Source organism: Herpailurus yagouaroundi, unplaced genomic scaffold (genome assembly GCF_014898765.1).
Source record: "Herpailurus yagouaroundi ecotype Mexico unplaced genomic scaffold, PumYag 29, whole genome shotgun sequence".
NCBI lineage: Eukaryota > Metazoa > Chordata > Mammalia > Carnivora > Felidae > Herpailurus > Herpailurus yagouaroundi.
The window spans coordinates 75,899,068-75,925,824 of NW_024412377.1; the positions used below are offsets into that span (position 1 = coordinate 75,899,068).

Consider the following 26,757-nt stretch of genomic DNA (forward strand, 5'->3'; position numbering starts at 1 on the left):
TGCACTTATAGATACAATCTGAAAACCAAGATTGGCTCTTCTTTATGGCTACGGATCATTTCTTACAAGTTTATTGATCACTTTTGAAGTTACTCTAAATACTGTGGCTCTTTTTTAATAAATTTCTATTATACTTTACTAATAGGGTTAAAAACAGAAAACATGTTAAGTAATTATAAAACATTTTTTGTTTTGCTTAAATTCAGCACTTATTCATGCTAAAATTTAGTAAGCTCCCCTAAATTTCACCTTAAGGGTTAAGTTCACCAATCTTTAAAATATTCTATAAAAGCTGACTCCAATTAGGACAATACATTTCTTTCTTTCTTTCTTTCTTTCTTTCTTTCTTTCTTTCTTTCTTTCTTTGAGAAAGACACAGTGAGGGAGAGAGAGTGCACGCATGAGTGGGTGAAAGGGGCAGGAGAGAGGGAGGGAGGGAGGGAGGGAGGGAGGGAGCGAGGGAGAGAGAGAGAGAATATCCTAAGGAGACTCCAAGCTAAGCATCACATGAGGCTTGATCCCACCAATCTGGGATCTTGACCTAAACTGAAATCAAGAGTGAGATGCTCAACTGACTGAGCCACCCAAGTGCCCCATGACAACACATTTTAAAATGTAAGTTTCTTATGGCTCTGTCATATATACTTTGAAATGGTTCAAAAATATTTGTCTTATGAATCTTCTAAATCAAAGTATAAGAAAATAGGTCAAAGAATATAAAAATGGTCTTTCTACATGCAGTACTTTCTTTTGGATTCACTAATAATCTCAAGGGATTATCTTTAACTGACATATGCTTGTAGAAAGCAGTATCATTCAAAAGAACCCTGAATTCCAAATATTTCTATTTTACCCTGGTTACTTATTTCATGAATATTCATTTTGTACCTTAAAGTAAGAGAATTAAACCTTTTCAATTATGTATCAAAATCTTGAGGGACAAAGTAACCTAACAAATTAGCTGTTTTGACTAACAATCACTGTAATAATCACGGTATATATTTGTGAATCTATGAAGTTAAGTATCTTTAAAACTTCATCTATATTGGCCCTAAATTAATCCGCCTTTGATATCCTGAAGTATAATTAAACATTTGTCATGGTTCTTTGGAGATGTCATTTTGCGAACATTTGTTTTTACTCTAGAGTGCTTACAAGATTCTGATCGTTTGATGCATTTACAATTATTTGGTTTCTGAATACCTACTATGCATTAGCTATAACAAAGGTATAGAAGAAAAAGATAAAAAATTCTTACCCAAGTATTTTTGCACAATCATCATAATACTTCATGGAATTTTTCACAAAACTGAAGCCATTGACATCACAGACATAGGACTGTCCATTGGCCCGTAACAAATCAAAACCACAAACTGTTTGCTATTTAAAATAAATTATAAACTTTAAAGTTACATTTGAATTAGGATTCACAATGTTCTAGTCTTATTACAACATATCAAATTTTATAAATGCCTAAAAATGTACTACTGCACCTTAGTTTACTTCATAGTAAGTAATGAAATTACTCATCTGTAACCTGAGTACTCTGAAAATATGTCAAACATACTATATGATTGTTTTAGTTCCACACCATGAAGTAAATATGGAACAAAAATGCTTCAGGGACTAGAGAGGCCAAAAAATAACCTACTGTATCAAGAAGTTCTTCAAGTAATATTTAATTAAAAAGAGTAAAAAAAATTTTAAAGGCTTTGTAAAATTTTGTGATAGTAGAAATTATATCACTTTAATCCAAAGCATAAAGGAAAACATAAAGAAAAATAGTTTTGAAGATATGTCCCAGAGGAAATGTCCAATTATCCCTATGAATCTTTTTTTAAAGAAAGATTTTATTTTTATGTAATCTTTACACCCACTGTGGGGTTTAAGCTCACAATCCTGAGATTAAGAGTTGCAGGCTCTACAAATTGAGCCAACCAGGTGCCCTTCGTTCTGAATCTTTTAAAACTTGACAACTATATACTTGTGAGCACTTGAAATGAATTAAATACATTTTATTTGGGAGAAGAAAACCATTGCAAGGTATAAATTTCCTACTCAGGCTCCAAGAATTTTCTAACTTCTGCATTTTACATTCAAATCATGACACATTAGCATAAATATGATTTTAAGTCATGTCTTTTAGAATCCTGGTATTACGAAGTTAAGACAATTCGTACAAAGCTATTAAAATATACTTACAGGATAATATTCCTTCCATAAAAGTGACTTCAAATTATTAAGACATAAAGTATTATTTAATAACCAGTAACACATCCTAGTCTTTACATTATAACTCAAGACAAGACTTCAAAAAGGTGAAGTTTATCCTTTGTTAGATGCAACTTGTACTACTTCTATTTAAATCTTTACCAATACATTACTGGAAACCTAATGATGTAGACTGAGGGAACTAGTCAAATGTTAGAAGTAAAAAGTTTTCTTTAAGGAATGTTATTTGTATTGCTTTCAAAAACACATTTTATCATATACAACAAATAGGCTAAAGGATGTATTACCAAGGCTAGAAGACTACTGAAGACCTTTTTTATTCAAGAAAACAATCATGTATCAATTCTGAGTAAATAGTACTTGCAACCAGTTGTTTTAAGCATGTTAAATAATACCTCTAAACATTGGTTAATGCTACTGTTTTAGTTAAGTTTTCCTCCATCATTTTAATTTCTGAATAAATTGACAAAATTCCCTTTTATGTAACAGATAAAAGAGAAACAAAGGCCTTCATTTATGATGTATTTTTATTAATGGCGCTATAAGAATTCCCTGAAAAGTACATAAACCATTTAAATGTATCATTTTTATTTTCTCAGCTTACTTCTACCACTAAATGCCCAAATAACATTTCTTTTACTCAAAAAAGACATTAGAATTTCTTTGACAGGGGCCTGTATGGCCTTTAAAACATCTTACCTTAAAAGCAAGGCAGACTTTCCAAGCAATTAATTTCTCGCGTGCATTCAGAATAACAGGGTATCTAACTTCTTTTCCCTCACTATCTCGTTCCACCTTGCCATCAAGGGCTGGAGATTTTCGAGCCTCAGCATGAGCATAATCTGGACCCACTGTATAAACCTTTCATTAAAGTTAAAGTATATAAAAATTTTTATATTATTCAAAATGTATTTTAAAAAACAGCAGACAACAAACTAAAAGAAAAATAATAAAACTTTACTTCAGTCTCCAGACTTCATTTCACACCTCTTTCTATTTCACATGCCAAAATTTTCAATACAATGGAAAAGGTTATAAACAATAACATGGCAAAAAAATGGTAAACTGAAGTTCTGTTCTTTGGAGAGATTGATTATGCTGAGCATTATGAGGGAATACTAGGTTGTATATGAGGTGATCTTTTTCAAATTGTTTTAAGTTTAACAAAGGAGAGGTACAAGTTAATTATAAAAACATAAAAGAAAGTAATGGCCAAAAGGAAGATTAAAAAATGGGGGTGGTGGTGAGGGACAGCATAGAATGAAAAGCAGATGAGAAAGAGAACAGCACTCCAAGCACAGGTAATTAACACAGAGGCCAGAGGTGTTAAAGAGTACGATGTATTCAGATAAGAGTAAATTATTTAGTATAGTTTATACTGTAAGAAATAAGGTTGATAGAAGACAGACTGAAACATTCTGTATGCCACACTTAAGAACCTGATTATTATCCTCTGGTCAACAAAAATCCATAAGAGAATTTTAAAGGAGAGGCTCATGATCAGGTTTATACCTTAGACCAAGACTGGCTGAAGGTAAAGCAATTAAGACCTTGTCTGTCACCAAAAGAAGTCAAACATATTTTTACATTATGCTACGGTTGCTGCGGATCTCAAACATCATTTATGCTAATCAATGCTTAGAAACTGGTGGCTATTAGACCTTTACTGCTTTATTATTTAATGTCCTTTTAAAGAAGCATACATTTTATTATATCACCAAGTTGTTTATTAAATATTTTTATAACTGTATTTCAATAAAATTTGTCTCCTTGGCAATCCTGTTTTAAGCATTTAAGAACATTATTCTAAAAAAAGGGTCCATGGCCTTCAGACTGTCAAAGGCATTCATAATACAAAACAGATTAACAATCTCTAGTCACAAAAAAAAAAGAGATCCAGAATATAGATATAACTAATTAAAGGGTAATCTCTTTTTCTGTTGCCATCGGTAAACTAAATACAAAATTAAAATATACTGTAATCAATCCTACCTTTACATCAGTACCATCTGTGGGCATAAACTCTTCATATATATATGAGCCTGTTTTTCGTACATTGCTTTCTGGGGAATAAACACTACTTCTACTGCCAATCTGAAAACAAAGATGTCCATGAATATAAAAACTAAATTATTCATCTCATTTTATTAATATAAACTTTCACCATATCTTTCCATCTGAGATATTTCCAAAAAAATTTTTTGGTGCACAAGTATTTAACAACACTTACTATACAGTTGACGCTGTATTATTTTCTACCATAATTACAATTTATATGTAAGTTAAATAGCATAAATATACAATGAATGGTAAGAATAACGCTTCTTAGATTCAACCATGTTGTTGCATGTAACCTGGTTTGTTCACTTTGTCTACTATAGAATTTTCCACTGTGTACGTACATGGAATTCATTCATTAATGGATATTTCGGTTGTTTTCTAAGCTTTTGTCAGTAGAACAGTTTTGCTTTGAACATTCTTATATGTGTCCCATGTGCAAGAGGGTTTCTAATGTATATACTACAAGTAGAATTACCAGGTTATAGAATTGCTAGGTGCTCATATTCAACATACAAAGATAATGCCAAAATCCTTTATGAACTGTTTTAACAATTTAGAGTTCTCTTAGCACATATATTAGTTCCCACTGCTCTACTATAATTGGTATTGTTAGACTTAATATTTGCCACTCTAATGGATATAAAATAGTATCCCACTGAATTTTTTCTTTGCATTTCCTTGATTATAAATGTACACACATTTTAAATCTTAATGTATTATTAAATTATATTGCTAAGAGGCTATATTAACTTGCATTCCTGCCAACAACATGTGGGCTTGTGCTTGTTTTCCAACTACCTCAATCTTTTAGATCTTTGGCAATCCAAAAAGTAATTCAATGTCATTAACTTTTAGACTTCATTTGCATTTATTTTATTATGGGTACAATTTTTTTTAAATCTTTAATATTATTTTTTATTATTTTTTATTTTTTTTAATATATGAAATTTATTGTCAAATTGGTTTCCATACAACACCCAGTGCTCATCCCAAAAGACGCCCTCTTCAATACCCATCACCCACCCACCCCCAATCAACCCCTCAGTTTGTTCTCAGTTTTTAAGAGTCTCTTATGCTTTGGCTCTCTCCCACTCTAACCTCTTTTTTTTTTTCTTCCCCTCTCCCATGGGTTTCTGTTAAGTTTCTCAGGATCCACATAAGAGTGAAAACATATGGTATCTGTCTTTCTCTGTATGACTTATTTCACTTAGCATAACACTCTCCAGTTCCAACCATGTTCCTTCAAAGGGTCATATTTCATTCTTTCTCATTGCCATGTAGTACTCCATTGTGTATATAAACCACAATTTCTTTATCCATTTATCAGTTGATGGACATTTAGGCTCTTTCCATAATTTGGCTATTGTTGAGAGTGCTGCTATAAACATTGGGGTACAAGTGCCCCTATGCATCAGTACTCCTGTATCCCTTGGGTAAATTCCTAGCAGTGCTACTGCTGGGTCGTAGGGTAGGTCTATTTTTAATTTTTTGAGGAACCTCCAAACTCTTCTAGAGCGGCTGCACCAGTTTGCATTCCTACCAACAGTGCAAGAGGGTTCCTGTTTCTCCACATCCTCTTATGGGTGCAATTTTGAGCATACTGTCATGTATGTAAAAATTATTGGTATTATTTTTGTCTATGAATCATCCATCTTGGGGGCTATTTTTCTTCTCTCTCTCTGTTTTAAATAGGCTCCATGCCCAATGTGGGGCTTAAACTCAGACCCTGAGTCGCATGCTCTACCAACTGAGCCATCCAGGTGCCCTAAGGTGCCATTTTTCTTTTTTTTTTTTTTAACACTTATTTATTATTGAAAGACAGAGAGAGACAGAGCACGAGCAGGGGAGGGACTGAGAGATGGGGAGATAACAGAATCCAAAGCAGGCTCCAGGCTCTGAGCTGTCAGCACAGAGCCGGACGCGGGGCTTGAACTCACAAACCACAAGATCATGACCTAAGCCTAAGTTGGAGGCTTAACTGACGGAGCCACCCAGGTGCCCCAAGGTGTCATTTTTCTTAAATACTGCTGATCTTTACCTGAATTTCTCATAGGCCAGATACATAACTGGAAGATGCAAATGAAATCAAATAATACTCTTCATACTTTGTACCTAGAAATTTTGCATGCATCGCATTAAAAAATAAAATAATGCCTTGCTTTTCTAACAAAGAAGAGTACGAGTTTTCATTTATTCCTAAATGATACGTTCTTAGTCTTAATTCTATTAAATACTTGATTACTTTTAGTAAAATTTGCACAAAGTATGAAGAACAGTATTCCCTGGGATAACAAAGGTTTACCTTCCGAAAAAGTCTTTGACTTCCACCACCAGCAGATGTTGGGTAGTAAATGTAAACATTATGATCCTCTGCACTGACTGGCTTCTCTACAAATGGCTTTTGAAAAACTTCACCATTTACTTCTACATGATCTTCACCTTCAATCAGATTGCACTCTAGAAGTCAAACAGAACATCAGGAAAAATTACATACTGTATATTATCTGGAAATAATAGTATTATTATTGAAGTTTTTACTACAATGGAGATTACAAAGAAAAGTAAGCTTGGATAATATATGATTTGATTTTAGTTAAAACTATTTATGCAAACAACATACATCAACATCTATGATCTATGACATTAAAAACTATAGTTTTTCTTCAAAATCTTATGAATCTGTCATTTCACCTTATCAATCCGCAGAATACAAAGTTAGATAGGAAATGACACCAACAAGAAAGACTGAGAAATAATTTTAGAACGCTATCATCTTCTGAAAAATGTAAGGGATCATTTGTATCACAGATACTATAAAACATGAAATTATTCAGGTTACTAAAGTAACCTATACAAAGTAAGCAAGCAATCTAATTAGGAAATTATTTTTTTACCTCTGGACAAATGAGGGAAGTTCCCTATTACAGATAATAAATGTTATATTTTGTTTTTAATAAAAGTTGCTTTTAGATACAATAAAATCATCAGAATTCCCTAAAATACTCTTATCAGAACATTAAATCTTAATGCAGATAAACATTTATCTTGGTTTTTTTTAGACTGCTATATATAACTTACATGTTATGTTTTAGATAACCAGAAAAATGAAGCAAAGGGTGCTTTAAGACATTAGTAGGTAATAAGATTTCAAAATTCCTAGTCATCAGAAATTTAATCACAGCATTCTAGTGTGAAGTTTCTAATGCTTAATTCAAGTCAGAGATAAATCACTTGTTTACACTAATCAATACAAATTTATTAAGCACATAATTTAAAAATTCTTCTTTACATTTCCCAAATAGATGTCAAATGCAAACCAAAGAAAAGTAGGATATATAACTCTTAAATTATTACTGGGTCTTTTAGCTTATAGTGCTACACTTCAACTGAACATAATACTTAATTGGTTCATTTCTTTAAAAAAAAGTAAACAAAATACTATGAATTCTTCAAATTCCTTCTACTTAATTATAGAAGGGAAGTGGCTCAAAAGTATGTTGAGTGACAAAAGGCAGCTCGCTCAAAATCTCTTACTCTTACCTTTGGGATTATTTGGGTCACGATTCAAAATTGCGTAACGTGGAAGTAAAATACCTTCAGCCTGAAGAATACTGTATACTTCTCTCCTGAAAAAAAGGGAAAACATCCTTTATTGTTTTATTCTATTTCACAAGTACATTATTACTACTGTATTACTAAAAAGGCATGGATATCAAGCCTTATTTTTTAAATAAAAAATTTGTCATTTAAAGTATCAAAAAAATATGTATTCAAAGGAAATAATATGCAATATTAAAACAAAAATGTCTGCACAATACTTTATGTGGCATATTAAAATACTAACATTTAAAATTGGGAATGTAAATGTATAAAAAGAAATGGTCAAATAAAGTTGCTATAAGCAATGACAGAATATTACCTAACCATTAAAAACTTTATACCTAAAGAATATTTAATGGCATGGGAAAATGTTCATTGTATTGTGTGTAAATGTGTAAATGTAAATGTGTAAAATGTAAGTCCATGTACATATTGCTTTCTATATGAGAAAAATATGATAGATATGGTGGCAGGGTAAAATCCTTTCTTGATGCTTTTATTTTCCAAATTTCTTAAAGTAAATATGCATTTTCATATATATGTATATAACATATAAGCATGTATTAATATGGAAATCTAGGAAAAATGTTTTAAAGTTTTAGATATCAATAATGTCACTATCTGGAAGAACAGAATACCAGAAACAAAAAACCATAAGGCCTTATGGTTTATAAAGTATTTTCATACATATAATCTCATATTGTAATGTTCACATAAAGGAAAATCAAATGTTGGTGAAATCATAAGGGTAGCCATCAGAGTGAAACATCAAACAATATAAATAAATATATTTGTATTTTACAGTGTCTCTTGGAAATCCATGCTTTTGACCTGTAAAATGAATGCTAATATAGTGAGGTATTTTTCAAAACAGTTGCATTTTACCATTAAAAATAATCTAGTATAGCCCTAATTTCATCATCAGTCACCATGACAGAGAAGTTGTTCATAATTTTCAGGGGTTCAGTAGACTCCAGAAATTAAATAAATCTGGTTTAAGTCCTCGTCCCACTATTTGCAGGACTACTTGTGACTTTGGGCAAATCAATTCATCTCCCTGATTTTCAAGATTCTTCATCTACAAAATTGGGTATAAATACCTATTCTTAATTATTATTTAGAGGATACCAAAAATTAACGTATATGAAAACACCTGATGCCGTATCGCTTACAGTATATCCTAAATAAATGTTAATTTTCCTTCCCTTATTCAGCCATCTCCATCACTCACCTATCTTGTATGAGATACTGCATATTCAAGTCATTGATTACAAATGGATTCCTGAGTTTTGCATAGGCAACTGCTTTGTCCAGTGGAAATCCTAAGAACACATATTATTAACATATTCTGTACAATCTCAAGATAAGTTGACATCTATAACTTTATCAATTTGAATTTATGCCATTTCTGATAAAAGGTTAGTTTTATTATCACTACTTTCCATATAAATCATGGAAAAATAAACACATAAAACTTAACATACTATTAATAAGTCTTATTTTTTCCTAGTTAATTTGATTGATAAGGCACAATAAGCTAGTGGTTATATAACCAAATTTAGAGCACTGACACATTAGTCAACACCTGATTATTCAAAGTCACTGATAAAAAGTTAAGATTACCTCATACACAAACAGAAATCTATATATAAATAAATATATCACAATCACTTGGTGATTTTTAAAATATATATAACTCTTTTTCTCACTTTTTAAATTTGATATCTATACATATAAATTGTTGATAATTCAAAGAATTTATGCATCTTTAAAATAGCAAAAACAAAAGTTAATTCTCTTGCAAAGATATGCTCTAAATATAAAGTATATGAGTAGAATCATACTTGCTGTTACTAGGTCAACGTTATCAGAAATGAACTCAAAAATTACTAGCCTTTGGTAAAATTACTAATTACAAGGAAAAGAAATCAAATGGCAGATATAGTAAGAGGCCTAAAGTATCTAAAGCATTTTAATGATTCTACTATGCTGTCTGTATTGACGCTAAAAGCTCCAGTTTTATCCATCAATACCTATTACTTAGAGATGGTAAGGCAGTATTCCCTAAAGGTTAATATAACAGGGTCCAAAGTCCTGGCTCCATCTTTCATTAGCTACGTGATTTCGGGCAAATTTACCTAAAATCTCTCAGCCCCTGATTCACAACTATAAATGGGTATTTTGACAGTCTTACCTAGTACAGTTTTTGGAGGAACTCCATCAAGGAGTATACATAAAACACTTAGCACAGTACCTGACATAATAAGCTCCCAATAAATATTATTATTCCTTAAATGAAAATATTTTAATGAATATCTAATTGAAGAAATAGAGTAAAAATCATTAGGTATGCATAACTTTAGAATTTAACTATAGCATACTATAGTATACCTGTGAAGACACTGTGTTTTGTAGCATTATCGGAACAGTTGGAGAAGTTAAGTACTAAGGCATACTGATGTTAAAAAAAAATAAACAAAAAACCAGTCAGTTAAAAAAGACTTATTCCTAAATTCCTTTTAGTTTTTAAAATGTAATGAAAGTACTCTATACCTAGAATCACCTGGCCACAAATTACAAACCCTTCTACTTTTGTAAAGACTCTCAGAAGAATTCATCACTTGTCATAAAGATATCTCGAGGTCTATGATTTTACGTTTCCTAACAGAACTCAGCATATAGGAACCCTTATTCAGTTCCCTGCTTTTGTTGTTGTTGTGGTTAAAGAGGACATTTCCCTTACCAAGAGACAGCATATGGGATATCACCTTGGAGAGCACCTAGTTTTTACAAGCAAATAAATAGCTCTGTAGGAAGAACCATGTAGTAGTAAGGGAAGAAACCTTACCCTCAAAGATAAGCTAATTTTCATATTCTCTGAAATAAAGGACTTCAGTTTATAAAGACCAGGGCCTTGGCTTCTCTATAGGCTATAGGAGCACAAGAAGTCTCAAACATGCTCCACCCCTTTCTGGCTGAAGACGTTTCTTGAATACCTAAGTAAAGTGAAACTTTAACACAGCTAGAGATTACATATTTTGGTAACAAGTTTGCTTTAATGTGAATTCATTTATAACTGAGTACTTATCTTTTAAATTATAGTTCTTAGTAAGAAATACATTTAATTCACAGATAACTGGGTAATAAAAATTTCAGATATTCACTAATAATTTTGATTAGTGGGTTTTACTATGAAGGCATACTTCACCATCAAGTAATACTGAAGTTTAATTATATTTCACTTTGGTTTATAAAAGAAACCGAGTAAAGTCTAAAATTCAAATATTAAGCGCCTCAGAAATAAAATATAAGTATGTATATGAGGAAACATCATTTTCTATATGACAAAAGCATAGACCTTAAAATATTCAATAATTCAAGAATTCATTCTAAATAACTTAGAGTAACAAAGATATACTTTCAAAGGATTCATCAACCTATTTTTCACTATTTTTAATAGTGAAAACCGGACACTAATTGTTAAGATACTGGCTAAATGTTACAGTATATCCTCATGATGACAAGCTAAGATGTCATTGAAAATCAGGTCTCTGAAGAATGTAATGAAAGGAAAATAAACCTCGATATAGTTAATGGAAAATTAAATATAAAATTACATATACACTGTAATAGTAAATTTGTTTTTAAAAAATACACAGAGGAAAAATGGCTGAAAAGAAATATATCAAAATGTTAGCAACACTGATCTGTGAGAGTGGGTAAGTTTAATTTTATTTTTCTAATTTACCTAATAATCTACAATTAGTATGTATTGGTTTTATTATAAGAGGATAAAAGTAGTTCCCACCCCATTCTTTAATACCTTTAGAATGGAAAGAAATAAGACAATCACATAAAGGCCAGTTTTCTACTGGTTCATTCAAAATAACATCTTCTTCAAATACTACTACTGTGATATATTTAAATAAGGAGATCCGTTCAAGAATTTCCTTCATTGGTTTGGATTTGGATTTCTTTGCCATGGAACATATTCCAACCACAATCTGTCTTTCCGGTGGCTAAAACAGAAGGAAAACAAAACAAAAAAATCAGGTTGACTCAATACGAACTGCAAAGTAGAGCTATTTTAAATCTTGTTCAGAAGTAGATGAGGGATGTGATTAATACAAATGACACACTAACCAAAAAAGGCATTTTTCAAAATTACATTGTTATTATAATAAATAACAAATAGTTGTTTACAAAGGTTTGGAAAAAATTCTAAAACAATACACTTTCAGGACATCGTTACTATTTTCATTCTGATTTTAAACTTAAATACTCCTTTCTTGACTGTCTTCAACACTTGTTGTTCTCCTTACAAAAGAAAGGGGAAAATAAGGGCCAAAACTTATCTAATCCAAGTAAAAAGACCAATGAGAGTGAGATAAAGAATTCTCTTGCCTAAAATAAGATGTTCTGACTACAAAGCTGTATTACAGTGTTGAACTATTTTTGGAGACTGAGCTTGAATAGGAGTTGGTCACCAATGACAACTTGGAAGAAAATTTTGGAGAAAGACAAACTGCTAACAGAGGTGTCAATGCTCTTTGAAGCTCCTATCTTTATACTCAATATTCCCATTAATGGTGTTGCTCATCTCTGGCACCCCTACTATAGCTCAAAGGCCATGGTTCATCCTGAGACTAAAAAAAGGAGGAGACAGAAATAATTTATGAGCAGCTCACAGGTTTACAAAATCACTCAAGATTCATTCTGAGGTCTCTGCATTTAAATAGTTAATAATTTACCAAATAAATAAAGCTGTGTCTAGTTTTTCTTTTTAGTTCTCCCCCTTCCATATTTTATATATTTCAGATGACAATATAATCCATGCTCAGGTGTTTTACTAGACTCTCTCTTATAAATCTAAAAATAAAATAGGATAACATCAGATTTAAATTGCTATTCTTTATGCCTAAAATTAGATTTCCTCATTGCCTCTTCTAACTCATAAAATCTAGAGGTCAAATTGGTATTGAATTTGATTATAAATCCTAACCTTCCCAGGATTTGCTGTCTTTCCACCTTGATTATCCACTTTTATGTTCTCTTATTCAATTATTTCCTGATCAAAAGCCTCTATCCAGCTCATGATGTTCCTAATGAATATTTCCCTAGCCAACAAAAGTACTCAAGCTAAACCATCAACAAAACAAAAAAGGCAACCTATTGAATGGGAGGAGAAACTTGCAAATGATGTATCTATTAAGGGGTCAACTTCTAAAATATACAAAGAACTCCTACAACTCAACATCAAAAAAACCTAAATAATCCAATTAAAAAATGAACAGAGGACCTTAGTCGGACATTTCTCCAAAGAAGACATACAGATGGGCAAAAGATTCATGAAAAGATGGTCGACAACACTAATCATCAGGAAAATGTAAATCAAAACCACAATGACACATCACTTCGCACTTGTCAAAATGGCTAGTATCAAAAAGACAAGACATAACAAGAGTTGGCAAGGATGTGGAGAAAAAGGAATCCTCATGCACCGTTGGTGGGAATGTAAACTGGAGCAACCGCTGTGGAAAACAGTATGGAGGTTCCTCAAAAATTTAAAAATAGAAATACCATATTACCTATTAATCCTACTTCCGGGTATTTACTAAGAAAATAAAAACACTAATTCAAAAAGATATGTTTACTGCATCATTATTTACAACAGCCAAGATATGGAAGCAACCTAAGTGTCCATCCATAAATGGATACACATGTGATATATATTATATATATTACACATACCATATATAATGTATATATATGTATATATAGATATAGGATATATATACATGTATGTATATGTATATATATATATCAGGCATAAAAAAGAATGAAGGGGTGCCTGGGAGGCTCAGCTGGTTGAGCATCTAACTTCGACTCAGGTCTTGATCTTGCAGTTTGTGAGTTTGAGCCCCACATCGGGCTCATTGGTATCAGCCTGGAGCCTGCTTTGGATTCTCTGTCCCCCTTTCTCTGCCCCTCCCCTGCTTGTGCTCTTTCTCTGTATCTCAAAAATAAACCTTAAAAAAAAAAAAAAAAAAAAAAAAAAGAAAAAGAAAAAGAATGAAATCTTGCCATTCACAATAACACGGATGGACTTATAGGATATTATGCTAAGTGAAACAGAAAAACAAATACCTTATGATTCCACTTACATGTGGAATCTAAAAACTGAAAGAAATAAAAAAAAACAAAACAAAACATCTAGACTCAAACACAGAGAACAAACTGGTGGCTCTCAGTGGGAAGGGGAGGTGCAAGGATGGGTGAAACACGTGAATGGGATTAAGAGGTACAGACTTCCAGTTATAAAATAGAGAAGTTAAAGGGATGAAAAATACAGCATAGGGCATACAAAGTAGAAACTTTGTATGGTGACAGATGGCAACTACACTTATCATGGTGAGCATTCTGTAATGTATACAATTGCTGAATCACCATGTTGTACACATGAAACTAATGTCAATTATACTTCAGTAAAAACAGCATTCGACCTAACACTTCCTACTGTTTTACAGATTAAAAGGCTACTTTTATTTTATTTAATATTAAAATGTTAAATTTTGTTTATTACAGATCTATTTAATATCTACTCATTGGCTAAGATCAACTAGAAACTTTCAAGTTTAAAATGCACAAATCAAGCTGCATTATTAAGACAAAATCACAGAATTTTCCTATCAGGTAAAATTACATGATAGCATGTCATTACTTTTTAAACAGATCTAAATTACTTTGTCAGATTTAAGGTCTAAAATGAAATTCATACCTTTAATCTTAAAAACAGAATGACCTAGAACAAATCATTTTGTTCTACAGGTCAACAATCTATAGGTCAAATGAACCAAATTGAAGCTACTCAAAAGTGACAATTATACATCACAAATGTGAGTTCAATTTAATTCGTACCAATAGTCTAAGAATTATACTAAAAGTTAGATATACAGAAACTACCTACACTCAAAGTGCTGTGAATCTAACAGGGATTACAGTAACAATGCAGTACATTATGATACATGGAATACAAGTATATGTGTTAAGGTATAGAATGGTACTGAGGAAGAAGTATTCAAGTTTACAAGGAGAAGGGGAAGAATGAATATGAATAATGAGCAGGGTTTTGAAGAATGAAAAACTATTCACAAGGTATCCCTTCCCAGAAAAGGGCATTCTACACAGATAAAGGAATACACCCAATGGTGAAGAGGCATGGCACAACATAGAATAACACGTGAAAAGCAAAAATTTGATACTGCTGAAACATAAAAGGTAGAAGGGAAGAGAGACAAATAGAGTTCTGAATATAAGGGACCGAAGTCCTAATCTGGAAAAAGTGGACTTGATGGTCAGTGACATTCACAGTGTGTTCAGATGTACTCTAGTGAAAAGGGATAGGAGTACTTGAAGCTGAGTCAATAGCACTTCCTAGTTTAAGTCAGCCAGAGAAGGTCTGCTTTCCTGTTTTACTTATTGGATTTCTAGACAATACTTCAGATGAAGAAAAGCACTGCTCGTAAGAGAAGCTTGAAAATCATCTTTCCTGGGCTGAGGATGAGAGGTGGATGGGAAAGGTTTCAAGTGAAAGCAGTCTGATTCACATTTCAGACACGCATAACTGCACTGGGAAAAGTATTAAATAATTATGAAAAAAGATTTAAAGAATAATCTAATAGCTATTTTTGGTTTGTTTTTAACTACTTTTACCAAGTATAACAGGTTTGAAAACAAAATTCTCTTTCGAACTGGAAATATGAGGGGAAAAAAACATAAGTTTGTACCTTGAATCAGTCTTCACAGTAAAGCAATGTCTATGTGTAAAGGGAAAACAAGACAAATGTTGAGCTAATATAACTATGGTAAAATGAACATAATAAATGGGTGTTATTCCTGAAGATCCACTATGGTTATACATCCTAATAGATCAGATCAAAAAGAAAGTAAGACTTACACAGTTAAACACCCCTGTGGATACTTGAGGTAGCCTCTCCTAGCCACACAGTTACAGGCTTCTGAATAGTTAATACATAAGGCTATCTTTGAGTCAAGCATCACTTGTATTGACAACATGACAAACTTAACAAAGCAAAGAAGTCCTTCTTTGTAACTTTAAAATGATTTCCTTCAACTTACTTCTTTCTCTTGACATATTTTTTAGGTACTTCTACATACAAGAAATCCTTTTGGTTTATGGTCCTATTCTTTTTGCCATGTTTTCAACTGAGTCTTGTGTCACGCTAGGCATACCAGTGAAAGACACTAGAATAAGCATCATTAAACAACTTAGAACTCTGACTCCTGATTGGATTTCTTGATGCAACATAGATTCAATAATGTGGTAATGAAACATGCTGTTTTAGTGCAAAATACTTCCAACAAATTACTATGTGCAAAAATGGCTTCACAATTTAGACAGTAATAATTCACTTTAACAGTGATGAGTAAGAAGTCTATACTGTACTGGTCTTCTCTCACCAAACAACTTACAGACTCATCCTCTTCCTCCTCATCTTCATCTGCATGGTGGAAGAAATGTCGATAATTTCCTGAATTTATTTCTGTATCTTCAGGCCCAACAAAGAACCTGGGGGCTTCACTCATTTTTATTTCATTTGATATAGATATAAAGCACTATACTAAAATGGCTTTTAAATAAACCATTCTCTCTCTACTATACAAGGTCTGTTGCAGCTTGTTTTTGCTTTTACAATCACTTGAAATTGTGATGACAGTTAGTTGGCAAATGTTCTTCTGTTCTCAGATATCATTGCTTCATTTGTTGATGAAGTTTAAAAGAGAGGCTTAGTGCTTCAGTGAGTCGATGCAACAATCTTTCTACCTAAAATACAATGAAAAAATTAATTTTGGAGACTGTACTTCAAAAACATTCATGTAAAAGTAAAATGATACTTGTAAAATCAGTACCAGTAATTTGATGCATACCTTCAAATACAAAGACATTTTCTTCCATGATATTAAAAAATTAGGCTTTGATATTCAATAATCTACATTTTAACAATTCAACAAACTGATTCAAAAATAACAAAAAGACAGTAACAGTAACAATAAAAATACACAGTAAATTCTTTAAGTCCAAAAATATCTAATAAGTGAGAAAATTATTCAAATTATAACAAAATTCCATTAAAAGCTGAATTCCTTTGCAACACAGTTCAGTAATATCTGAATAGATCAGATCAATATCTGGGGGAAAAAACCCCAGATAAAATGCAATGTAAATTTAAAACCCATTGACAACTATAAATCAATTTGAAAACTCATTAAATCAATTTTTAAAAGGCTTTAACTTGAAAGTTCAACTCGCAAACGAGGCTTTTTTTATTTTTATTTTTTTTAGGGAATAAAACCTTTCTGCATTCTAGTCTCAAAAAATATCAATAAAACGAGAATAAAGAAAATATTTCATTTTAACAGCAGCTTTTGAAGTTTTAGAAGTCAAAAATTCTTTGGCTAAACTAATAAAAATCTATGGATTCTCTCCTCAAAAAAAAAAATGTACAAGTGTAACAAATTCTGCAAAAATTTTATGTGATTGACACCCAAGCTTTCCACATAAACAGATGTCTATCAACATCAGTTCAAGAAGTGTCATATAACAGTGACATCTCAAAACATTCTTTACCAAAGTTGTTTACATGTACTTGTTCCTTGGTCACATTAAAACTAATTACTTACCAAGATGAAACTATATATCAAATAATTCATTGGATTACTGGTAATATAATAAATTATTTGATCAAATATTCTTAAGAGTTGGGAGTGTATGTTAGATAAAAAACTGTAAAGTGTAACTCCAAAACTCTTATTTCTAAAGATGTATGTAATTCTAGTTTAATTGGTGGCTCCCTATTAAATAGTGAAACCCTAGTGTACCTAGGCAGGCTTCACTGTATCCAATTTTCAAATTAAAATTGCACGGTGTTAGGAAATTTAAAACAGTTTGTGATTAAAAAAGGTAGAAATACTTGTTCAAAAGACAAATGCTACTCAACTCTGATTTATAAATTGGAAAGTACCATGCTACTAAAGTATCAACACTCAAGGAAGTGGTTCTCAAACTTCATCACACATCAGAATCACCAGGAAGGCTTGTTAAAATACTAAAGTCTCAAAGTGGGAGCCAATACTCTGCATTTTTAAAATTCTATGGTGATGCTGATGCTGCTGCCCTGGTAATAACACTTTGAGAACCACTGCTCTAAGAGCGCCTGGATGGCTTAGTCTAATAAGTGTCAGATTCTAGATTTCAGCTCAGGTCATGATCTCACGACCCCAAGGAGGGATTCTCTTTCTCCCTCTCTCTCTCTCTGCCCCCTCCCCTGCTCAGGTTCCCGCTTGCTCGTGCTCTCTCAAAAGAAACCAACTTTTTTAAAAAGGAGAGAGAACCATTGTTCTAGACTTTGACAAAAGTGGGTTAGAAAGCTTTTTCTAATAGTTGTTCAGATCCATATCCTTAACTAAGCTACTGAAACTCTCTAGCCACCATCTGTAAACTGTGATAAATTTAATAAATTATTTTGAAAACTAAATGCCAAAGCAGCAATTTAGCACAGGGTAAACATTTAGTAAATGTGAGGCGTTTCTTTTATTAGCTTTTATAATTAAAAAAGAGATTCCTGATCTAACTTAACTGGCACAGAACAAAGACAAACCATTTAGTTTAGAATGTACCTATTTACTGCCCTTGCAATGAAGCCACAGAAACTCCTCTTTGTCACTGCTTCTGCTGGAGACCTCATTACATGTTTTCTAGTCTTACCACACTGCTTCAGACTGTCATGAACACTACTGCCTGGAATAAATACTCATCTTCTCCCCCAATTTAAGCTACTTAATCCTTAAAATGACACCTTGGATCATCCATCAGTCCTATGTAGTGGACAGAAGTCCGTCTTTCTTGAGGACCCTCAGCTCTTATTGCTCAGTCTAAATAGACACATGACCAATTTTCCTGAAACCCCAAAAGCATTTTCCGGATGGAAACATTGCTGTGAATGGTGACAATGCTCCTGCCAACGCTAAGTGTAATATCCTCACAACTACCATGAAAGTCATAGGAGTTTAAAACCCAAAATGGCAAGATTTGACTGGACAACTCTGAACCTTCTGCATGTCAGTTTAATCACTCGCTTTAAAAAACCCATGCTACAGTCAGTATTTTGGTTTCTAAACTATTTACTTCTGCATCAGAACAAGGAAGCTCCATGAGGACAGAGATCATTTCGTCAGACATAAATAGGCACACTGAATTTGTTTTTAATGAATACTTTCAGCCACTTAAAATGTTAGTGAAGTATCTGGAAGCAAGGAAGCACAATGGTAAGACAATAGTAACAGTCAATAATACAGATTTTGGAACCTGAAAAATCTGGTTTCTAACAGAGGTTCAAACGTTTACTAGTAGCAAAAGTTTATTAGGACGAGTTAAGTGACCTCTCCAAGCCTCAGTACCTACCTCTGGAAAATGAGACGAATAATCTAATATACATCACGGAATTGTTGAGAGAAGTACATGAGAACATATGTAAAGCACCTGGCACACATAAGAACTCAGTCAATGGCGGCTATCTTTAATATTTAATCTGCCTGAAACAAAAACTGTATTTTTCATTGAAGAATTTTCAACAGCAAAACAATACCCTATCCCAGCGTCGGGCAAGGATGCTAGGTGCTAAAGCCAGCCATGCTTCCTACTTCCCCAGCTAAGCCTTCCAGCACACTAGATTAAGACAAGTATCACCCATAGGAATTCAAAGGTCGCAAACTCCCAGAAGCCGTCCATAAACTAGTAAATGAGATACAATGGTCGCCACCCTCGTTCCTTCTCCCTCGAAGCGCGCGAGGTGCAACACACTCGAACTGATTAGGTGAGGCAGAGACCTGCAGCCTCCGTTTTTATTCTGGAAAGCTGCAACGCAAGGGCCTTTTTGTTCTCTTGAAGTGGGGGTGCAGGCGGCGAGAAAAGGGGCAAAGACTGAGGAATGAAAACAAAAACAGCGATCTCGACCCACAGCAGTCCCCAAACTCGAGGCTGCCTACTTTGGTGGAGCGAGCCCACAGGCTAGAGTATCAGCTTAGGCGCTCGGCAGTTCCCTTCTGGCTGGGCTGAAATCTCGTGTATCTCAAAACCAAGAAATAAAAAAGGGAGGCAATAGAAGAGAAGAAGAAATCCAGACGCGAAAAGCGCCTCAGGGATGTAGTGTCACTCCTTCCTCGCCCACGCTGCCTTTCGCTCTGGCACACGCCCCTGGAAAGAGCGCGTGTCTGGGCTCCGCAAAGCGCAGAAGACAAAGCAACTGCCCGGCAGCGGCCTCGGTGACCGGGTTCGGCAACTCGGTTCTCCTCCGGTCCCGGAATCCTCACCTGCCACCGCTGCAGTAGCCACGCGAGCTGCAGGAGATAGCCGAGCCCACTCGGGCTTCGGTTTCCCCTTTAATGCCGGAGACAGGAGTGAGGTGTTCGTCAAAAGACTACAGCTGTTAGGTAGGACGTCGGTCTCCTCTCTACAGTAGCAGATGAAGGGCCACGCAGAGGTTCTGCAAAGCACTACACCACCTCCCTTATCTCGGTCGCGCCTCACCCCGCCCGCCTCGGGTCTCACCAAGAAATCTCACCGGGCGGAACGATTTCCGGCAATTGCCAAACGGTCCGCACGGCCCTCATAAGCACACACCTCTTAAAGACACCGGTAGTTCCGCTTCCGGCAGCACCAGATAAGTCGCGAGAGGAAGCTTAATTCCTGTCGTTTGCTTTAGGACCACTTTCGGTGAGTGGTCGTCCCGGTATGCTTTGTTATGTCTGATGATTTTTAAAGTGAGGCATCACCTGACAGTAATTTCAAAACCATTTCTATCGACTAGTTTAAGAAAGGGTTTAATTGACTGTGGAGATTGCGCAGGCGCTCTTGGGGCGAGAGGGCCTTGCTTGGGCGTTACGGCGTCCCGCGCCCGCTGAGTGGAAAAGGGGCGAGTTTTCTTGTCAGGCTTGGGAAGGTGCCTAGTCTGTGTAACCGAGTTTTACTTGATGGTCTTCCTGCTTTTGTTAAATTTAGCTGGACCTTGCCCTGAAGAATTGATTAACGAGCCATTAAACCTCCCTGGAAATGCTCTCTAATAGTTAAAATAGCGTGCGAGAGTCGGAGCAGGTTCAAAAATTGACCGTGGCAGTTGGCTGACATGAACGAAGTCTCCCTACTTACTTTATCATAGTTGCCATTTAATCTGAAATATTCGCCTTTCGCCCCAAATTACAATCTCCTGTGGCGGGGAGAGACGCGAATTCAAGGGACAATCTTGTCCCGTAGTTCTAAAGGTAAAATACACACTTTATTTCTGTGGACTTTTCCTTTAAATGAGCTTTTCTGAACTAAAGTGGAGAAATAATTTTCAAAATGGAAATTCACTTATCACATGTGGCTTCATGTGTATGCATATAGGGATGAAGGCATTTTTTGTTAAAACAAATTTATAGGTTGAATCAGATTAGAAGTGCCTGGTGTAATTAGATTTCCCAGTCTTTAACATTACGTAAAATTATGCTTTTCTTTTTGTCAGAGATTAAAGTAGACTAACGCAGAAGTAAAAATAATGATCACAAGTTCACATGTTCATTGAAATGTTACAGATTTTAAGTTTTTAAGGTGGAACACATGCATTTAACAACTTTTTGGAGGCTTAAATTGGTAGCCTTGATGGGTTTTGTCCAATCCTAATTTTATTTAAAGTGATACGTAACCACTTCATTTTATTGCACACAAAATAAAATGATTAAAGGAATTAAGTAATAAGTATTTACACAGGTACTTACTGATTTTATTTGACGTTGTATTAGGGACATAGTGTTAAAGCTCAACCAAATTTGATCCTGACAGTTCCTCTTGCAAAATTAGAAGTTGTAGTCAGCCACCTTCACCTCCTTTTCTCATTCCTACTTTTTTTAATACACAAATTCTTAAAAATAAGAACATATTTAAAGAAGTCCTAAACTTCATTCTTATAACTTAAACCACTTAATTCTATCCTGTAAACGATACCTTCATTCAGTATTTGGGTATAGGAAGATATTTAGGTTTGTTCTAATATTACGGTTTAAAGCCGTTTTCTTTATATTCACTACTCAATTGGATGGTTTTTAGGGATCACATGGTGAGTGTACTTTGACAAGAAAAAACTACTGGTTCTTTGAGTTACTCTTGTGTATAAATGCCAATTAAAAAAAATTTTTTTTAATGTTTATTTATTTTTGACAGAGAGAGAGAGAGACGGAGCATGAACGGGGGAGGGTCAGAGAGAGAGGGAGACACAGAATCTGAAACAGGCTCCAGGCTCTGAGCGGCCAGCACAGAGCCCGATGCGGGGCTCGAACTCACAGACCGAGAGATCATGACCTGAGCCAAAGTCGGCCGCTTAACCGACTGAGCCACCCAGGCACCCCTATAAATGCCAAATATTAACAGCAAACTTCAACCTAACTTACACGATTTTCCTTTTTGTGAACTGATTTTTCTTAAGTATTTAAGCTTGTGAACCCCATTAGACTATAAACTCATTATAATGTATTAAATAACTCTTGAGTCTTCTGGGTTTTGATGTTAGCATTACAACAAACAAACATTGCCATAAAACATTAATCACCATAAGTGAAGAGACAAGAATTTCAATCTTTTTACTTGTAAGGAAAGCTTTTGAGAAAAGAAAGTGTTCTTTACTACTTTGAACAGCTTGATGTGGCTGATAATAGTGAAATGTTTTAACAGTAATTGTATATTGCTTGACTATTTGCAAAGGACTTTCCAAGTCTTTTCAATCTCATTGATCCTGATATTTATGAAGAAGGAGGGATAAGTATTATTTTCTTTTTTCATATGTGGATACTGAGACTTAGGTACTTAGGTAGCTCTTACACTAGAAATTCTGACCCCTAAAAGTCATGACTTATTAGACACACCCTTCTTGGAGTGCGATAGATATGCAAGTGAAGTATTGTTTTCCTAAGTGAAATAACAATTATCTTTGGAACATGTGTCCTTTTTTTTTTTTTTTTAATTCAGTGCTATCTTTCCTATGAGGAAGAGCAAATAATTCTTTATTCATTTACAAATAGTTGAATGTCCATTGTGTCCCAAACCATGTGAAATGATTAAAAATTAATATGGCTTTCTCATATATAACCTGAATTATGAATTAAAAAGTATTTTATAAGTTTTCTAGCAGAGGCCTGAGCCAAGAATTATTAAATCTGAGGACAATAATTCAGTTATTAGTGTAGCAGGGGAAAAAAAGCCAACGGGAAATTTGAAGCAACCTAGAACAAGCTGCAAACGTCTAGTGCTTGCACTTACTATGTTGCTTTGTACAAATTGGATAATGTCTGTGAACCTCTATTTTCTTATCTATGAAGTAGATATACAACTAGTACCTACTTGACAGGATGTTGAGAGGATCATCACAGTAAAGCACTGTATAAATGTTTGCAATTTTTAAAAATTGCTTTTGCAGTTATTTAGAGAATTCTCCTTTAAAAAAAAAAATTGTTCCCTGTTCCTGTAGTTCCTATAGTTTTGGCTTTTCTGGATATTGTATAAACAGTAGCATATAGTGGGTAGCCTTTTGTGTCTCACTTTTTTTACTTAGCATAATGATTTTTGAGATTCATCCTTACTATTAAGTAGATTTTTAGTTTGTTCCTTATTGATGTTCCTTATCAATTCCATCATATGGATCTACCATAATTTGTTTACCCATTCATCCACTGATGAACATTTGGTTCATTTTCAGATTTTAGCTGTTAGGAATAAAGCTTCCGGAAACAGTCACATATACATTTTTGTATGAACATATAATTTCTCTTTAGTTAAAACTGTTTTCAAACATGTTTACACCATTTTTTATTCTCACCAGCAATGCTCTGTACCCTTTGTAGTGCTTACTATTGTCAGGTTTTGTTTCTTTTTTGTTGTTTTTTGCCATTTTGATGGATGTGTAGTAGCATCTTAGTTTTTATTTGTATTTTTTTAATTGTCTAATTGTGTTGAACATGTTTTCACCTGTTTATTTGCAAGTCACCTTTAATGAAATGTCTGTTCAATCTTTTGCCCATTTTTTAGTTGGATTGATCATTACCTTATTGAGATTTGAGAGTTCTTTTCAAATTCTGGACATAAGTTCTTTATTATGTGTGTGTACTACAAATATTTTCTCTCAGCTGAGATTGCTGTTTTTGTAAAATTTAAATTATTTCTTTTATGGATGGTTCTTTTTATTTGCTCTCTGGAAATCATTGCTAATGTAAGCTCACCAAGATTTTCTTTTTTGTTGACTTCTAGCAGTTCTGTAGTTTTAGGTTTTACATTTAGGTCTATGACCCATTGGGATTGCTTTTTACACATGGTGCAAGTTATGAATTGAGGTTCATCTTTTTTCATATGGGTGCTTAGTTGTTGTAGCATCATTTGTTGTAAATATTATCCTTTCTCTATTGAATTTCTTGGCATCTTTGTCAGAAATTAATTTACCATTTCTTTGTGGTTGTTTCTGGACACTATTCTGTTCCATAGATCTTTGGCTATCGTTTTCTGATACCACAGTCTTGATTACTATAGATTGAAGGAAGTCTTGAAACCAGGTAATGTGAAATTCTTCAACTATATCCTTGTTTTTTGAACTTGTTTTAACTATTCTAAGTCTTTTGGTTTTTGAACTTGTTTTAACTATTCTAAGTCTTTTTGGTTTTCTATTTAACTTTAGAATCAGCCTGTCAGTTTCTACAAAAGAGCTGGCTGGGTTTCTGATTGTGTTGCATTGATTTTGTAGATCACTTTGAGGAGAACTGACATCTTAGGAAGTTTACCCAGCTTTTTCTCATTATTAGGATGGGAAGAGCTCTTGTTCCAGCATTCTAGATTCTAAGACAGAAGCTTCTATGGGGATTTTTTAATGCTATTTCAGAAAGGAATAATGTATTTCCATTGTTGAATATTATAATTTACCAATTTCTATCTAAATTAACCACCTGAAGTTATTTTCCTTATCTGGAAAGTGTGAGATTGAATCATAATCTCTGGCCTTCGTTTTAGTGGTAACCTACTGTGTTCTACAGTCAAAGATCTATTTTTACATTTGTCATGTGGTATATTTAATTTTTCAAAAATTTATTCATATTTCCTTACTTCTTGAAAATTAAATATACTTTCAGTATCCTTTTCTATATTAGTGTGATACCAGAGAATAGAAATATGAAATCTAGTAAGCCTTCTGTTAATAAAATTGGTCTTTCACATTAGAAAGCCTTATTTCAATGAACTTTTTTTTCTGGAAGCTAGAAACACGTATCACCAAGAAAGGTGTATGTTTTAAAAGTGTAAAAATTAACTTTGAAAGAGAAAATGAAATAAGAAATCTTATTCTTCTATGAAATTAGCTCTTGCTTTTTTTTTTTTCTTTATTTGGAAAGTGCTTAGAGAACAGAAATAAGAGATTGACCTAATAGGTGCTTTCTGTCATATACTTATAGAACTTAGTATTAACATTGATATCTGCCAGGTTTCTTTGGTTACAGTTAAACATTTGACAAAAACTTTCAGTCTGTACCTCTGATGAACCTATAATTAAAAAAAATTTTTTTTAATGTCTATTTTTGAGAGAGACAGAGACAGAATGCGAGTGGGTTAGGAGCAGAGAGAGAGGGAGACACAGAATCCGAAGCAGGCTCCAGGCTCTGAGCTGTCAGCACAGAGCCTGACTTGGGGCTCCAACTCACAAGCTGGGAGACCATGACCTGAGTCAAAGTTGGACACTCTACTGACTGAGCCACCCAGGTGCCCCATGAACCTATAATTAATAAATATCAGTGTTCTGGGGTACCTGGGTGACTCAGTCAGTTAAGCGTCTGACTTCAGCTCAGGTCATGATATTACGGTTTGTGAGTTCAAGCCCCGTGTCGGGCTCTGTGCTGACAGCTCAGAGCCTGGAGCCTGCTTTGGATTCTGTGTCTCCCACTCTCTCAGCGCCTCCCCTACTCATGCTCTCTCTCTCTCTCTCTCTCTCTCTCTCTCTCTCTCTCAAATAAGTAAACATTAAAAAAAGAAAAAAAAAAGAACTCACACAACAACCGAAATAAATATATATATATATATATATATAATCAGTGTTCTCAGTCTACAGCCTTTCCTTACTTAACATCTAGATATTTAACTCAATAAATCTAGTTTGTATTTACTTGTTAAATGCTTTAACTGCGGTTCTCAAATTGTGTGCCAAAGCTTTCCTGGACATCATAGTTAATTGACAGGATGCCATGGAATATTTTAAGCTTTCAAAGAAGCACAGCTGTACTCAACATCTATCAGATCTCTTGTGGACTACTAGTCTGAGGTAGTTCACAGTTTCAACATATGGTCACACTACATTGCTTTCTTGATATCTTGGCAAAACTGGTTTTTTAGATGGTTGCTGTGGTAATAAAGCAAATACTGCATGAAAATCAATGTGGAAGAGGAAATGAGGCCAGCAGTGCCTAATCTGATTGCAAGCTTTGAGAATTTGTACACTGACTAGCAAGTACATGCATGCCATTATAAGTAATTGTAATTATGTAAGAATAAAATAAAAAGATTATTTTATTCTGCTTATATGTATTTTTCAAGTGGTTTCTCAGTTTTTAGGTCTTAAAGTTCTTTATATATGCTGAGTATGAGTCCTTTGTTAGATATATATATTAAAAATATCTTCCCCCAATCTGTGGATTAACTTTCCTTTCCTCTTGAACAGGCTTTGATTTTGATGAAGTGCAATTTGTTATAATTTTTTTCTTTTAAGAATAGTGATTTTTGTGTCCTGT

The 26,757-nt window shown here is 33.8% G+C and overlaps 2 protein-coding genes across 33 annotated transcripts in view; one reads left to right on the forward strand and one right to left on the reverse strand.

The window, feature by feature from the left end:
* PPIP5K2 (diphosphoinositol pentakisphosphate kinase 2) overlaps positions 1–20,521 on the reverse strand; it is a 72,257-nt gene extending 51,736 nt beyond the window's left edge. For 9 of the 26 annotated variants that reach the window (XM_040447289.1, XM_040447375.1, XM_040447361.1 and 6 more), the window contains exons 1-9: positions 20,284–20,518; positions 16,375–16,738; positions 11,717–11,912; positions 9,125–9,215; positions 7,834–7,919; positions 6,596–6,750; positions 4,225–4,326; positions 2,932–3,093; positions 1,259–1,380 (exon numbers count right to left, since the gene is read on the reverse strand). In XM_040447289.1, coding sequence (XP_040303223.1) covers positions 1,259–1,380; positions 2,932–3,093; positions 4,225–4,326; positions 6,596–6,750; positions 7,834–7,919; positions 9,125–9,215; positions 11,717–11,912; positions 16,375–16,500 — 1,040 coding nt within the window. In that variant the 5' untranslated portion in view covers positions 16,501–16,738; positions 20,284–20,518. Of the gene's footprint in view, positions 1–1,258; positions 1,381–2,931; positions 3,094–4,224; positions 4,327–6,595; positions 6,751–7,833; positions 7,920–9,124; positions 9,216–11,716; positions 11,913–16,374; positions 16,739–19,375; positions 19,454–20,283 lie in introns of all 26 variants that reach the window. The other 17 variants (XM_040447465.1, XM_040447410.1, XM_040447457.1 and 14 more) reach the window with 5 other exon arrangements.
* An 86-nt stretch (positions 20,522–20,607) lies between these two features.
* The window catches only part of GIN1 (gypsy retrotransposon integrase 1), a 79,439-nt gene continuing 73,289 nt past the window's right edge, over positions 20,608–26,757 (forward strand). For 6 of the 7 annotated variants that reach the window (XM_040447644.1, XM_040447677.1, XM_040447654.1 and 3 more), the window contains exon 1: positions 20,608–20,686. The gene's annotated coding sequence lies outside the window, so the exon portion shown is untranslated. Of the gene's footprint in view, positions 20,703–26,757 lie in introns of all 7 variants that reach the window. The other variant, XM_040447666.1, reaches the window with a different exon arrangement.